The sequence below is a fragment of the Eptatretus burgeri genome, chromosome 3 (genome assembly GCF_056783735.1).
Source record: "Eptatretus burgeri isolate ZD-2024b chromosome 3, Ebu_testis_v1, whole genome shotgun sequence".
Classification (NCBI taxonomy): domain Eukaryota; kingdom Metazoa; phylum Chordata; class Myxini; order Myxiniformes; family Myxinidae; genus Eptatretus; species Eptatretus burgeri.
In genome coordinates, this window is record NC_140963.1 from 21,631,432 (window position 1) to 21,647,754 (window position 16,323).

At 48.6% G+C, this 16,323-nt stretch overlaps 1 protein-coding gene across 3 annotated transcripts in view; it reads left to right on the plus strand.

Moving 5' to 3' along the window:
* The window catches only part of DHX8 (DEAH-box helicase 8), a 107,402-nt gene that overhangs the window by 14,528 nt on the left and 76,551 nt on the right, over positions 1-16,323 (plus strand). For all 3 annotated transcript variants that reach the window (XM_085872614.1, XM_085872613.1, XM_085872615.1), the window contains 4 exons: positions 4,271-4,359; positions 4,602-4,702; positions 5,045-5,482; positions 5,652-5,796. In XM_085872614.1, coding sequence (XP_085728740.1) covers positions 4,271-4,359; positions 4,602-4,702; positions 5,045-5,482; positions 5,652-5,796 — 773 coding nt within the window. The remainder of the gene's footprint in view (positions 1-4,270; positions 4,360-4,601; positions 4,703-5,044; positions 5,483-5,651; positions 5,797-16,323) is intronic.

The window sequence follows — 16,323 nt, forward strand, 5'->3', positions numbered from 1 at the left end:
CAGGACCTCACATGACAGGGACTTTCAGGAAGGAAAGCGGGGAATTTGAAGGAGGTGTGTTTGGGGTGGATTAAACAGAGGTAGAAGAGATCGTGGTTTTGGATGGGGGAAGATAAGAGATGGTGGTGAACAGCTGTTTTGAAGAGCTGGAGGGAAGAGTGGGATTGAATAGAGTGAGGGAGTTTGTTCCAGAGGTGGCAAAAAAGAGGAATGAAAGAGTGAATGTGAGCAGTGATTTCTTTATTTTGGTAGTTTCACCAGAAGGGGGTTGCTGGCGGACCTTGAGTTACCTGCAGAAATATGGTGGGGACATATCGCAGACAGAGCAGGGGTGGCGAGGCCAGAGAGGAGACTGTAGAAGACAGAAAACCCACCAACCTGCCTGCGGTGAGAGAGTGAGAGACCCAAAGACTCAGCCTTATCACGGGAGATACCAATGATCCTACATGTCTTGGTTTACACAGCTTGAAGCCAAGATAGGTGTGAAGCGGGAGCACCAGCCCAGAGGGGATCAGGCTATACTCCATCAGGCTGTGGATGAAGGCTTTGTTTATGGTCAGGAGCTCATGTGTGTCAAGTAACGACTTGACGGAGGATACCCAGCCGGCAACTGGCTTTGGAGGCCAGGTTGGAAATGTGGCTTTCCCAAGAAAGATCATGGCAGATTGTGAGACCCAGAAGCTTGAATGAAAGGACTTCTTCAAGAAGGTTGTTGGGAAAGTAGATTGGGAAGTGGGGGGGGGGGGGTCGAGACGGTCCTTTTGGAGAGACATAGTGAGAGTGTGAGATTTATCAGAATTGAAAGACATGCTCCAAGTGCTGAAGCAGTTTGTGATTTTATCCAGGTCTGCAGAGAGTGAAGAGGCTGCTGCTTGCCGATCTGAGGAATGACAGATGGTACGGTAGAGGGAGCAGTCATCAGCAAAGAGATAAAGAGGATTTTTCAGAGAGTCAGAAAGATCAATGAAGAAAACCAGAAAAGACAGGGCCCAGAACAATGCCTTGACGAACTCCAGCTTGGACAGGAAGAGAGGATGAGAGAACTACATTTAGGGCCCCACGTTGGCTGCGACAGGAGAGGAAGTCTGTGAGCCTTGAGTGGAGATTGCCTTGGATACCATAGGAAGAGAGTTTGGTGAGCAGGGCAGGGTGCCAGACCGTGTCAAAAGCACATGATATGTTTCGGGATATGGCTCTAATTTCATGTCTGGGATTGAGGACCTCCTCCATCCATTGTTGGGAGAGCAGAAGCAGCATATCCAGGGTAGAGTGACCTGGTCTGAAACCAAATTGATGATCGGAAATCAGGTCATTGGAGAAGAGGAAGGATTTAATGTTGGAAGTGATTATGGATTCTATAACCTTGCTGATGATTGGGAGAAGGCTGATTGGTTTGTCATTGCGGGAATCTGTTTTTGCACCTTTTTTGCAGGGCAGTAATATTTGCTGATTTTCAAGCAGATGGCAGATGACCTTGAGTGAATGAGAGGGTGAATAGCACAGAGAGAGGGGAAGCAAGAGCAGCAGAGCAGGTTTTTAGGGCACGTGGGCTGATGCCATCTGGACCGTTTGCAGAATTTGAGTCGAGGTTTGAGAGCACGTTCTCCACGTTATCAGGAGAAAAGGACACTGAATCCAGGAATTGCTGGGTGCAACTGTGTGAGATTGGTGCAAAAAGCGATGGGTTTGGGACACAAGATTTAGAAGCAAACACAGAGTTTAGGTATTCAGTTTCTAGGTTGTTTTGCGTTACACTCTGAGCTATGGGAGCCACAGATGTTTAAATATATATATTTTTTGTTGTAATTATTTATTTGTATTCTGTCTCCTTTCCACTCATGATTTTCGAAGAACAGTCCCACCTTCCCTCCCATCCACATGCTCAACCACATCATTACAGTATGTTTTGTTCTGTTACATTGACATGGGAAATAAGTCCAAAGTATAAATTTAGATGATGTGGAAAGACCTACTCTTGAAAATTTTGTAATTTCTTTATTCTCCTCAGTAATAGATTATGCAACAACATATTCCTTTTCTTTTTTCTTTTTTTCAGAGGGGAGCAAATGAACGATGACTCCTTCAATCTGATTATAAATATTTATAAACTAGCAATGAACATGTCACTTCTCTGACGGTAGTTGAACAACATAACATATACAGTGCCTATAGAAAGTCTACACCCCCTTTCAAAATTTTCATCTTTCGTTACTTTATAGCCTGGATTTAAATGGCATTAAATCAGACTTTTTCCACCTTTATTTACACATCATAATCCACAATTTCCAATTGAAAAACGCATTCTACAAATTTCAGAAAATAAATTAAAAATACACAACTAGAATATCTTGGTTAGATAAGTGTTTTGGGCGAATTTATATAAAAAATTTAAAAAAAGAAACAATGTTGCATTGTAAGCATTTCAATATGTGCGTAAACATTCTCTTCAAACAGCTACCAATCGTCATGTGACGGGTAGAAAAAAAAAAGGCTCGATTCATTTGAAAAACATGTTAATACGGCAAAAGGATTCAAAATCGGGTGTTATCAAATATATTTTGCTTTGAAACACACAAAGAGAAACAACAGAACCTTTCAAAAGGACACCCGATTCATATAAAATAACCAATTGCTTTAGAAACAGCTGCGAGGACAAAGGAAAACTCGATTGCTCGTACTGTACCCTACATCTTGGCCAAGTACGTCGACGTCATACGTTCCAGGCATACTGTATTTCATAGTATCAGGTAAATTTGATTTTTCACATTTGAAAGGCAGATTTACAGTATTCTGGCCCTCTGAGCAAAAGGGGGCACATTTTACTTTTAGTCTTTCACATTCCCATTATATAACAATAGCATGTTAACTTATAAGTGGATACTACATTTTCGCTTCTTGGTGCACTGGCTTGAACGTCTTGCTGCACGATGCTGAAATCCAGAATTATTTGAGAGTATTTTCAGATTAACCCACTTGAGCAAACTTTGGCTACGTGCTTGCAGTGCAACAAAGACGTGCCTCGAGGAGGATCCATCATCTAAAACTTCACGACTCCGAAGTTAGTGCAGCATCCGATGTGGGATGTGGGTTGGGTGTCGAGTCTGGGTTGTAATCCAGCACCACTATAAGCACGTGTGGTGACTGTCGAGTCTCAGTTGGATTCCAGTTTGTAGTCATCCCGGCACGGTATCCACTTCATGTGTGCACAATGACGTCATTATTTACCTCTTTATAATCTGCATCCTCGGTAGTAGTGGTGATGCACTGCAGTCAGAGCCAGTTGAAAGCATGAAAAACTAGAAGGGCGCTCAGTAGAGCACATACCTCCACCCTGTAATGCCTGATCCATGACATCATCTGGCCCAATACATTTTTGAGATATCGTGCTATATATTAGTTTAGCCCGATCTCTCAATGGTGAAGAATCACTTTAAAAATTATCAGATCCAGATCCGGATCTAGGTCATCACCAAAATCGAATCAATTCGTCGTGATCACACATCCAACCTGCACAAAACTTCATCCGGATCCATCCACAACTTTTTGAGATATCCTGTACACAAACAGAAAGGGGTGAAAACATAAGTTTTTTTGGGAAAATCGCCACCATGTTGGCCACAGGACAATTCTGTGATGGCCCTATAGCTAAATATCTTCCTTAGGGCATGCTCGAACAGTGTGCCAAAGTTCATGCTTGTATCATCAAAGGCACTATTCCCCCAAATATTTAACTTATCTGCCCGACAATAACCTCCTTCACCTTCGGTGGCGGAGGTAAAAACATGACGATAAGTGGATGTTAAAGTAATAAAAAATCAATCAACATTAGTCGCATAATTTCCCGTTTTTTCTATTTATTAATTTTTTTTAATCGATTACAGTAAAATTTTCTAATCGGCCCGGCATTTCAATATGGTTTTGAGTTGTATATGACGGTGATTATTTCCAATTTTTTATTCCAGAAACATTTTGTTTACTGCGAACAACCCAGATTAATAGTAGTAATATGTACACTTATTCACTATTTAACAATATTGAGAATTTGTTTTATGTTACCAAGGACGTTACCTAATGCCGTGCTTGTCTTTAAAATATTTTTGTGTTTTTATGAGGTGTATCTTTTTCTTTAGTGTGATTTTAACTTGCTGTGTCTCGTGCCTTTGAAGATGTAAATTTGCACGTGATTTTTCCTCCTCACCACACCCTGGATCTGCACACTATGTAAGCAACAAAGACAAATGCATGTCTTTCTTTTGTGGATGTTTTACAGCTGAAGAGTCTGAAAAGGGACTTTCAAAGGTGGACAAAATGCGTGTACTCTACCCTGCTCTCTGCATACCTGACAAACCTCTGGAGCATGTGAGTTGGCCGGTGTGTGTGTGTGTGTGTGTGTGTGTGTGTGTGTGTGTGTGTGTGTGTGTGTGTGTGTGTGTGTGTGTGTGTGTGTGTGTGTGTGTGTGTGTGTGTGTGTGTGTGTGTGTGTGTGTGTGTATATCCCCCCCCCCAAATCTATGTCCCACGACCTTTACTCACTTTTCGTATGATTCGTGTGGTACGAGTTAGTCACTTATCCTGTGACTTTCTCTATTTTCTTCCAACAGACTGAGGAAGATGTAAAGGTAGCTGCTGATGCGATGGCAGAGCTGGAAGCCCTCATGCCCCAAAACCTTGTGAAGAAAGCAAATGCTGACTCCAAATCCAGGTTTGTTTTCCATTTCACTTGCTATCAGATTTATATGGAACTTTTGACATGTCTTTTACACAGTGGATATCTCTTATCATACATGCTTGACTGCTTTGTCCTTTTGACATGCATTGATTGTGTAGTTGTTTTTTTTCCCCAATAAAATCCAAAAAGTACATTGAACCAGTTAATGTAGCTTTCAGTTTAATGTTCAGACATTACTTTGTATTGTGCTTTTTCATCTATGTTTTTAAAATTTGACCATATTGAAAAATAGAAGGTGTATGTTTGTGTGTGTGTGTTTTTTAAATAACTTGTGTAACTCTCAGAGGTTAATTGTCATGATGTTCTCCAATGCAGTAAGCAAGAAAAAGAATCACGGAGGCATGAACGCAGCCACAGCCGAGAAAAGCGACCACAACGTAGGTGCTCGCGCTCGCGCTCACGCTCCCGTTCAAGGCATCGCTCCCGTGAACGGGAAAGCAGACATTCACACTTAAAAGAAAGACGCCACCGCTCCCGCTCCCATGATAGAAGGCGAGATAAGGAATGCAACAGGCGGCACCGCTCCCGCTCTTGCTCCCAAGAGACATCTCATCATCGCCGCCGGCACTCGCACAGTCCAAGTCCTCGGAAAGAACGTCATGGCTCACAAAGCAATTCCCATGAACGCCCTGGATGGCGAGAGCGCCTCGTAGACCGGCCACCGCCCGAAGAGCCTGTCATTGGGGATATTTACAGTGGAAAAGTATCCAGTATCATGCAGTTTGGATGCTTTGTTCAGTTGGAGGGTCTACGGTGAGCGACGATGAGCGACCTCTACCCTAGGATTGGTCTTTGTGATGTATATATTTTTTACTTAATGGTAAAAATAATTGTAGGTTTTACCAGAGTTTGCCAAATAAAGCCAAGTAGCTAGGGACTTGATAGAACCTGCTGATTTACTGGACAAATCTATGTGTTGCAGGAAGCGATGGGAAGGTCTTGTGCACATTTCCGAGATCCGCAGAGAAGGCCGTGTTGCTAGCGTTTCTGACATCGTCAGCAAAGGACAGCGAGTAAAGATCAAAGTTCTCTCCTTTACTGGGACAAAGACCAGCCTCAGCATGAAGGTGCTTTTCATTCTTCATTTTTGTCACTGCAACACATTACCTCGAAGAGGCAATACCATTGGTCAGATGTAAAGGATTACTTTCTAAAATAATTCCTACAAACACTGCGGAAATCATGAAAATTCCTCAATGATAACTATTCATAAAGCCTCAACCTTAGGATGGGGGGGGGGGTGTGGGGAGGCCTTGTAACTTTTGTAGGGTTTGTTTCTCCAATTAGTGCCCTTCCCACCCCCCCCCCCCCAATTTCAATGGTACCCCAGAATTTCTTCTACCAATCACTAGGAGTATCAAACCACCATTTAGGGGTTTTCTTCTTCTTTCTAATTCGCCCTCTCCTCTCAATTTCAGTTCTCCGCTCTCCCAATTCTGAAATTTCTCAGCTGTATCTTCGAGTCGGCTCAGACTTTCTGAATGAAATTTTGCATCAATAATGTGCATAGAATGTGTGTGGGATTTACATAGGTTTTTGATCTTGACCTAATTTTAAGGTCATGACACAATTCTAGTCCTTTTAACATTTTCACCATAAATTGACTAAGGATTGTCCGATCAGAACGAAATTGCCTTCTCTAAGACTATATAGCCTAGAGCAATGTGCATTTACACTTAATTTACATCATACTCCTCAGAGTTAAAGGTCAAGCTCAAATGGTGGTCTGGAAAAAAATAAAAATAAACACGGTCAAGGTCAAATGGTGGTTTGAAAAATAACGCGTTTTGTCATCACTCAACTTTGCCAAAGCGGAATCTCAAAGACCGTTTGGCCTTCCAATATGTTATTGCATCATCATAGTGTATCTGCCCCGAGTTTGTGCACTTGATATTCGATTCGTGTCCTTGACCTACTTTTTTCAGATTTAAATATGCATTTCAATAAAATGGACATTATCAAAACTTTACGACTTGCATTCCTCAGAATAAAACCGCAATCAGATGAAGTAGAAGCACCAAACTCTCATTTCTAAAGGTACAATGAAATGTCCTCAATGTTGATTGGTTGAGAAAGAAAGGATGGGATTACCTGAAGCTAATTAGCTGAGGGCTCGATGGGGGGTGGTTTTCATGATGACTCAACGTTGAATGTAGTACAGTTGTCACAGTCAAGCCATCATAGTTAAAATAGATATGAAGTTTGGACAAATTATTTCTGTCTACAAAGAATAGGATTCGTTGACATGATGAATGTGGCCTCCATTGCACGAAGGTGAGCTAAACTGTGTCCGCTACTCAGGATGTTAAACCAGCCAATACAATATTGCTCTGCACACAGGGTATTATTCTGTAAATGGTAACCAATTGCAGAGGCACAGGGAATAGTTGTCGTACTATTTACATTCTTACAAGCCCAAGTTGGTTGTCTCTGTTCGGTTGACTGACCCTGTCTGATCCCCAAAAGGACGTGTTGTTCAATACGATCCTTCAATCTCAAAGATGTGCGGCCCACGTACCTAGCATCACACTGGCACGGAAATTCGGAAATAATCTTACTTGTATGAGAGACGGGCAGGACGTCTTTTTGGATAACGGAAGCAACCGGCGGGTAGTGAAACTCACTCGTTGTTGAACAGCATAGTAAGAATGGGACACTGTCTGATCTGGTTTTCAAACCATTGAGACACTTTGCCTTTTTAAGGTATACAGGACATTTACCAGGTCTGATAGGATTCTTTGGTGGGTTCAAGAATTTGTATGTATATATATATATATATATATATATATATGTATGTATATATATATATATATATATATATATATATATATATATATATATATATATATATATATATATATATATATATATATATATATATATAGTGGTTGACGAAATTCGCAAACCACCATTCAGGTCCCGTAGGTGAGATATCTCTGTAAGTATATGTGTAGTTAGGCCCAAACCCGTTGTTTTGAGGGAATAAATGTCATTCATTCGGGCTGCGACCCTTTTAGATAGCCGTTTTTCTTTTACTATCTTTATTTTGGACCAGCCGCCATTACTACCACCACAACCACCACCAACCACGTCTCAACAGCCATCACACAACAACCACCAACCGCAACGCCGCTTCACAACAACAGCCACGACCCTTGCCGTCACATCTCGCTCTCGCAACCATCGCATCACCGCCATTCCCGCGCCGCTTGTGTGCACCGATCCTGGACTCGTACAGGGCGCGCACCGAGCAGCGGGTGCAAAAACACCAGCCTTTCCGAGAAATCGGATCAAGAACGATTCACGCCCACTTCTGTTCCGTCCTATCAGCGAGCGTGGGGCGATTTGGCCCTGCCTCCAGGTGCGTCGGAGTATAATCGCTATATGCAGATTCGCGGATCAAGAATGATTCGCGCCCACTTTTCCTTCGTCCAATGGGCGAGCGTGGCTCCGCCCCCGAGCCATTCCTGATCCAAAAGTCTGCATATGATTTCTCCTGTCGGACTATAAAGCACCGAGCGCGGAGCGAATCGAGGCAGTTGGAAGGCAGTTGAGTCGAGTTGAGAGTTGAGCAGAAGCAGTTGGACGGAGTTGGAGGCAGTTGAGTCAAGAGTGAGAGAGTTGAGCAGTTGCACGGAGTTGAGAAGAGTGGAGAGTGGGAGAGTTGGAGAGTTGTGGCGGCGGCGAAGGCAGTCGAGAGAGTGTCTGTCGGGGTCCGGGGAGGCTGGAGAAGCCAAGGATCTTTGTGGAGGTCTGCGCTCGTGTCAGAGTCGGGGAGCTGCGGAGAGGGGAGGCCGGTAACGCGACCGAGGTCGCAGTGGAGTCGCTCGTCGCGGGACCCAAGCCAGCGAGATATCCTCATTCTCCCGAGCATCAACAACCCCCTCCTGTTTCCCCCCGCGCTGAGATAGTGTGAGAAGGGGGCCCCGTTCCCACCCCATTCCAGGCAGTGCCAGCGAGGCCCACGGAGTCGGGGCGCCGCCGCCATTTTGCGGCTCATCACCAGACGGGTAGGCTCGACGCGGTCTCTGCCCCAGGCCCGGCTGCCCCCTTGTAGTTGAGGGTGGTCCCTTTTTCTTTTGCTTTGAGTATATGTGTTGTCGGCGCCGTCTGTGAAGTAAAACTGTATAAGTGTTGCCGTGTGCTCGGTAGTCGGTAGTCGAGCTGCATTGTTGCATTTGCTTTTTGTGCAGAATTGTTGTGTTTCTTCTACTTTTACATTTGCTTTTGGTGTATAATTGTATATGTGTGCTTTCCGTTTGCCGCGGAATAAATGTGCTTTATGTTGAACTGTTTCTCCCGTTTCGCTTCGTCTTTTCTTTTATTGAATCTCCATCTTACTTCACGTAAAGGGTTGGTCGTGGGCTAAATGTGCCCGATAATTAATCGAACCGTCGAGGTTGACGATAACACCGCTCGGTTATCCCGATAGTACGGAACGGGTCGCTTAAAGTGGCCCGTGTCCGAAGTCGACCTGCGACGAGGTGCGATCGCCCGGTCTACCCTCCGTGTGGGTACTTGGGTAGGTCGAATTTGGCGAGCAACCCTATCCCACGCGGGGGGCCGATTGGCACGATCGTGGTGAGGCCGAAAGGCCCACCCGTGACTAGTTCCCGGCGTTAGTCCGAGAGGGTCACGACGGGATTGTCCGTCCGGTGGGCGACGTGCCGCGATTCGAGTTACGTGGCCGCCCGCACGCCGGCGGGCGCGAATCCGCAACACTGTTGTCAGGAGTGGGACACAAACCCATCCCCCTCCTCGCGGCACTGGTGTCGGAGAGCGGGAAAACGGGCTCTCCTGTCTCCAGCTAAATTCACGGGAATCGGTCCAGGGGTGAGAGGAGCGACCCCCGATTCCCTCCAAATTACGAGCGATTCAAATTAACGCTTTACGAGAAATAAGATGGCGTCTCAAGGCGAGCGGGAGCCGGGGGTATTAGAAATGGATTTAGAATGTGTAGAATCCATGGTCCAGGATGAAAACCCCATGCAGGAAATGTTGGTTGTGCAGGAACATGAACTCCCCCAACTGAACCCAGAGTTCGAAATGGGCGCAGTGGCTGGGGTGGCGGACAAACGGCCCCCACGTGCGAATTCGCCCACGGATCGGACGATGGAAATGTTTGAGGCATTGATGAGGAAAATGGATGCGAATACACAACAAATGAACGAAAAAATGGATACAAACACAAACGAAATAAAAAGCATGAACAAGCAAATGAACGAAATGGAAACAAACATGAAGGAAGAAATGAAAGAGCTGCGGGGTGAGACGCAGAACATGGGCCGAAGCCTGCAGGCGGGCATGAAGGCCGTTACCAGGGAGTTTAAAATGGCGACTCCACGTGTGGGAGCGAACGAGCTGGGAGGGAGTGCAACGGCTGTCGGGCCCGCGGTGGAGGCGGGTGACAAAGTAATTCGGGAGACGTGTTGGGCGAGGGTCGTGACGGAAAAAGTGACGGTGACCGAGAGGGAAAAACTAATTGGGGTGACGGAGACGTGCACGAGGGAGATAAGGGAAGAGACGGAAATAATAGTTGAGACAAGGGAGGTAAAGGGTGAAGAGGTGACTGAGTTGGCAGAGACACGGGAGATGGGAACGATAGAGGGAAGACTACACGATGAAGACGGGGATAGAGACGCACACACACACACACACACACACACACACACACGGAGGTAGTGGAGGACAATGGGGGTGAGCTGGTCGACTGGGTGGAGACAGTGCGAGCAGCGGGATGGCCTCCTCCAGGAACGAGGGGAGGGAGTATGCCCCCTTGAGGCGAGTCACGACCAGGTGAGTTCGGTCGTGCTTTGCGAGGTTGAGAGGAGGAGTGCTGCGAACAGGTGCACGGAGAGCTTGGGGGGTATAGAGGCCCCGGAGACCCTTGTGGGGACACGAATCCCCAGTGTGGTTGTCCCGGTGTGTGTGTTCACGAGTGTGGTGAAATGCGTGCTGCAACGCACGCATAGCGCGGGTGCAAGGGCGTGTGTGAGAGCGACCGGGTGGGCGACAAAGACCCCGTGTGTGAGTGGTGTGGTGGCGACTGTGCCGGAGTACGTGCTTCCCAGCACGCCGTGTGTAAAAGGGGCACCGCAAGTGGAAGAGGCCGTGTGTGTGAGTGAAACGGCCAGTATGAATGGAGCACCACGAGTGAGTGGAGCCACGTGTGCGAGGGAGATGGCATGCGTGAGTGAACGGCCGAGTGCAAGGGAGACCGTGTGTGTGAGAGAGCGGTATGTAAGGGAGATGTCGGTGGGCATGTGTGAACATGCAGTCGCTTCTCCCGGGGTAAGTGCAATGGAATGGTGTGTGAGCGTTGTGACACGCAGGAGTGCGTGTGTTGAATGGAGACGACAGAGGGACAAAAGCCGGGTAGCGGCTGTGGCTGTTTCGGGGACCGTGCCGGGTTCGCCCAGCAGCGAGCGCGAGGTCCGTGCTGTGCAACGCACGAGGCCCCCACGTGCTCGCTTGCGAGAGTGAAGTCCCGGTCCGGAAACGCACGCGGTGGATTTGCCGATCCCGCGGACGGACAAAGTTTAGGCAGGATTATGGATTTGGACCGGACGGGTTCTCCACGCGATCGTGTGTGTTAAGCTCCAATGGGCAAAGCACATGTGTTCGCGTGCGGAACCCCTCGAGACGTGGGGCTTGTTTTTTTTTGCGCACGGTGACGTCATGGCTGCACGTGGGGTTAGAATCCGGCAGGAGGGGTATCCCTGCCGGATGGTACCGTCCAAGGAGGGACGAGGAACACGTGCAGCTGCATGACGTCACGGGCAGGTGCAAAGTGCGCGAGCTGTGAGTTGCCGCGCTGGTGCTGCGCCTGTGAAAAAAAAAAAAAAAGCAGGCCTCACTTTCGGGTGAACAGGATTCCCGGGCAAGGGGTGGAAGACCCCCTTACCAGGGCACAGGATGGAAACTAGTTAGGGTGAAGGGTTAGCTTAGTTCGACCGACTTCATGGGGCAGGGGTAAGTCCTCATGGAGTCCGTGGAATGGATTAGTTAGAGGGATTTAGATGAGCTTTAGGTGGGGAAATAAAAGTTATTTTAGAGATTTGGGGACAGTGACAGACTTGTGAGTGGGTAGAGGGGACGTAGTTTAGCTACGTAGTGTTAAATGGAACGTACTATAGTATAAGGGACGACGTGGGAGCACGAGTTAGTTAGGGGATGCAGATAGAAGGATGGCAAAATTCAGCGGTGTGTGTGTTGAAGAGTTGTGGGTGATGAGGTGAGAACGTGTGCTTGTTGAGTGAGTGAGGCCAGCGGGTCTGTGTGAGTGGAGCGAATGGCGAATGCATGGTGCGATGAGTGATTGGGGGGAGGAGTGACTCCCGCCCATGGGACCCCGGGGTCAGTGTAGAGTGAGTTCGGGGGTTAGTCAAATTTACAAAATGGAGGTCGTTTTGTTGTTGGTGGGGAAGTAGGCTCGAAACCCGTTTGGAGGGGTGCAGGAGCCCTGTTGACGGGCTGGGAGCGTGGCTGCGAAAGGTGAGTATCGCTGAGTGGGTACCCCGGGCACCAGGCTAGTCGGCCGTGGTAGGCCAAGGGCCCATGGGGGGCCGGGATAGCGTAGTGGGCACGGGTGCGCCTGCTTGGTGCGGGGGCCCGGGGCGCCATTAGCCGCGTGGGCAGTGTTGTGGGCACGGGTGACCCTCGGAAAGGGGCCTGGGAAGCCAGCCTGCCACGTGTGCGTTTCAGGGGAGGTGCCATGGGGGGCACTCCCCAGTGTTTAGGGAGCTGGTAGGCTCGGAGGCAGTGTAGTGCCCGGGGGTGCCATAGCGGGAGATTCGGCAGAGGGTCGTCCCTGCCAAGGGGAGCCACGCGTCCCAGCCATGAGACCGTGTGAGGGCACGGAGAGAAAATTGGGGGGCGAGGCCCGAAATTGTAAGGACACCAACACAGGCGACGGGAATCTGGGTTGTTAGAACCAATAGTTTAAGCGAGAGGCGCTTGTTGAAAGCCCCGGGATAGTTTAACATTTAAATGGTTCGGGTAGATAGGAAGTGTACCCCTCCGCACCATCCATCCCCTCGCTCTCGTTGTGGGCCGCTGGACCCACTTTGTGTTATAGATCGCTGAAGACTGGGGAGGCCATTCTGAGGCTTCGTTGGGCCTCGACACAGGACACTAGCTCTCCCTTGTTCCCCTCCGGGAAGGGAACGTAGGGGTTGGGAGTAGGCTAGGTGACAGGATAGGTTAGCCGAACAAGGACAGTACAGGGGGTTAGGGGACGATTTATAGTGGGGAAGTAAAAAAAAAAAAATGAGTTGGGGCTAAATTGGGGTTTGATAAATTAAGGGAGTGGGTATAGACAGTGACAGGCAAAGGCGATAGGTTGGGAGGGAGACCGTAGGGTAGGTCCGAGCCCGCCTTCCGAGTGGCCAGCACCACCGCACTCCCTCCACCAACCTCCACTGAACGGCGAAGGCTGGCCAGCTTCATCGGCAGCTGTTGTTTTGCTGCAAGACCTGTACCGGCTGGATCGTCTGCAGCTGTTTTCTGCAAGGCCTGTGCCGGCCAGTTCAACTGCCGGCTGTGTTTGCCTGCAGCGGCCTTGTTCTGCAGGCTGTGTTTGCCTGATCACCTTTGCCATGCCATGCCCACTGCCCCTGTTCACCAGCCCCGTTCAATTTTTGCTTTGCCCTACCCCCCCCTGTTCATTGCCATGTGCGCCAGGATCAGAAAGCAACAGTTTGCAAGCTGCGAGAACTGCCCTGTTGGCAGCTACAACACGGGCCTGCAGTGGCGGCCCGTGCACCGTGTTTGCGTCCATCCATTCATCCATCCATTCGTTGTGTTCATTGCGTGTGCCACTTGAGCTGGCACGGAGACTGCGTTTGTGCAGCCCATGCACCGTTGTGGTTCACTGCGTTCAGTTCAAAAGGGAAGGCCTTGGACTGCGTGTGAGCAGCCGGCCACGTTCCCTGTCACCTGCATTGTTTGAGTCAGAGACTGCATGCGAGCGGCCTGGCTCCCTGCTAACTGCTTTCTTTTTGCAGAGTCCATTGATCCTGGGCCATGGTTTAGTGTAAAATTTGTAAGTTAAGGTTAAGATGTACTGTACATATGAGTGCGCCCCTGGCATGTCTGTCTTAGCGGCAGCAATTTTATTTAAGTCGTCTGTGTGAGTGAGTTTGTTTAGGTAGTTACTTAGCCCTCAGGTTATTTATTTTGGGGACACGAATACCATGAATGTCGCACTCAGGGATCCGTAGGTAAAATGTACTAGGGGAGAACTACACATGATGGCACACGAAAATTTGACGACTCGGGACGAGTCTGTAAAAAGGGGAGGGGGTAGTGTTGTGGTTGACGAAATTCGCAAACCACCATTCAGGTCCCGTAGGTGCGATATCTCTGTAAGTATATGTGTAGTTAGGCCCAAACCCGTTGTTTTGAGGGAATAAATGTCATTCATTCGGGCTGCGACCCTTTTAGATAGCCGTTTTTCTTTTACTATCTTTATTTTGGACCAGCCGCCATTACTACCACCACAACCACCACCAACCACGTCTCAACAGCCATCACACAACAACCACCAACCGCAACGCCGCTTCACAACAACAGCCACGACCCTTGCCGTCACATCTCGCTCTCGCAACCATCGCATCACCGCCATTCCCGCGCCGCTTGTGGGCACCGATCCTGGACTCGTACAGGGCGCGCACCGAGCAGCGGGTGCAAAAACACCAGCCTTTCCGAGAAATCGGATCAAGAACGATTCACGCCCACTTCTGTTCCGTCCTATCAGCGAGCGTGGGGCGATTTGGCCCCGCCTCCAGGTGCGTCGGAGTATAATCGCTATATGCAGATTCGCGGATCAAGAATGATTCACGCCCACTTTTCCTTCGTCCAATGGGCGAGCGTGGCTCCGCCCCCGAGCCATTCCTGATCCAAAAGTCTGCATATGATTTCTCCTGTCGGACTATAAAGCACCGAGCGCGGAGCGAATCGAGGCAGTTGGAAGGCAGTTGAGTCGAGTTGAGAGTTGAGCAGAAGCAGTTGGACGGAGTTGGAGGCAGTTGAGTCAAGAGTGAGAGAGTTGAGCAGTTGGACGGAGTTGAGAAGAGTGGAGAGTGGGAGAGTTGGAGAGTTGTGGCGGCGGCGAAGGCAGTCGAGAGAGTGTCTGTCGGGGTCCGGGGAGGCTGGAGAAGCCAAGGATCTTTGTGGAGGTCTGCGCTCGTGTCAGAGTCGGGGAGCTGCGGAGAGGGGAGGCCGGTAACGCGACCGAGGTCGCAGTGGAGTCGCTCGTCGCGGGACCCAAGCCAGCGAGATATCCTCATTCCCCCGAGCATCAACAACCCCCTCCTGTTTCCCCCCGCGCTGAGATAGTGTGAGAAGGGGGCCCCGTTCCCACCCCATTCCAGGCAGTGCCAGCGAGGCCCGCGGAGTCGGGGCGCCGCTGCCATTTTGCGGCTCATCACCAGACGGGTAGGCTCGACGCGGTCTCGGCCCCAGGCCCGTCTGCCCCCTTGTAGTTGAGGGTGGTCCCTTTTTCTTTTGCTTTGAGTATATGTGTTGTCGGCGCCGTCTGTGAAGTAAAACTGTAGAAGTGTTGCCGTGTGCTCGGTAGTCGGTAGTAGATCTGCATTGTTGCATTTGCTTTTTGTGCAGAATTGTTGTGTTTCTTCTACTTTTACATTTGCTTTTGGTGTATAATTGTATATGTGTGCTTTCCGTTTTCCGCGGAATAAATGTGCTTTATGTTGAACTGTTTTTCCCGTTTCGCTTCGTCTTTTCTTTTATTGAATCTCCATCTTACTTCACGTAAAGGGTTGGTCATGGGCTAAATGCGCCCAATAATTAATCGAACCGTCGAGGTTGACGATAACACCGCTCGGTTATCCCGATAGTGCTGAACGGGTCGCTTAAAGTGGCCCGTGTCCGAAGTCGACCTGCGGCGAGGTGCGATCGCCCGGTCTACCCTCCGTGTGGGTACTTAGGTAGGTCGAATTTGGCGAGCAACCCTATCCCACGCGGGGGGCCGATTGGCACGATCGTGGTGAGGCCAAAAGGCCCACCCGTGACTAGTTCCCGGCATTAGTCCGAGAGGGTCACGACGGGATTGTCCGTCCGGTGCGCGATTCGAGTTACGTGGCCGCCCGCACGCCGGCGGGCGCGAATCCGCAACAATATATATATATATATATATATATATATATATATATATATATATATATATATATATATATATATATATATATATATATAATCTTGATGATCTGTTCAGGATACCTATTATCAAGAAGAATAGTCTTGATGGTTTCAATTTCAGCATGGAGTTTATCTGTGGAGCAGATCTTTCTTACTTGATTGACCAAGATACCAATCAATCTGATCTTGTATCGAGAGGAACTGTAAGAGTCCCACCCAGTGTACTGTCCAGTAAAAGTAGATTTAAGGTAGACCTTGGTTTTATAAGCGTCGACCGATTTCTCAACTAAGACACCCAAGAAGGGAAGTACGCTGGAGCATTCCATCTCTCAGGTGAACTCTCAGGATGGATGGAGAGGGTTCAGGTATGCCAAGAAGACTTTACATGCTGAGGTTGACTCAAAGACAGCAAAGATGTCATCCACATACCGATA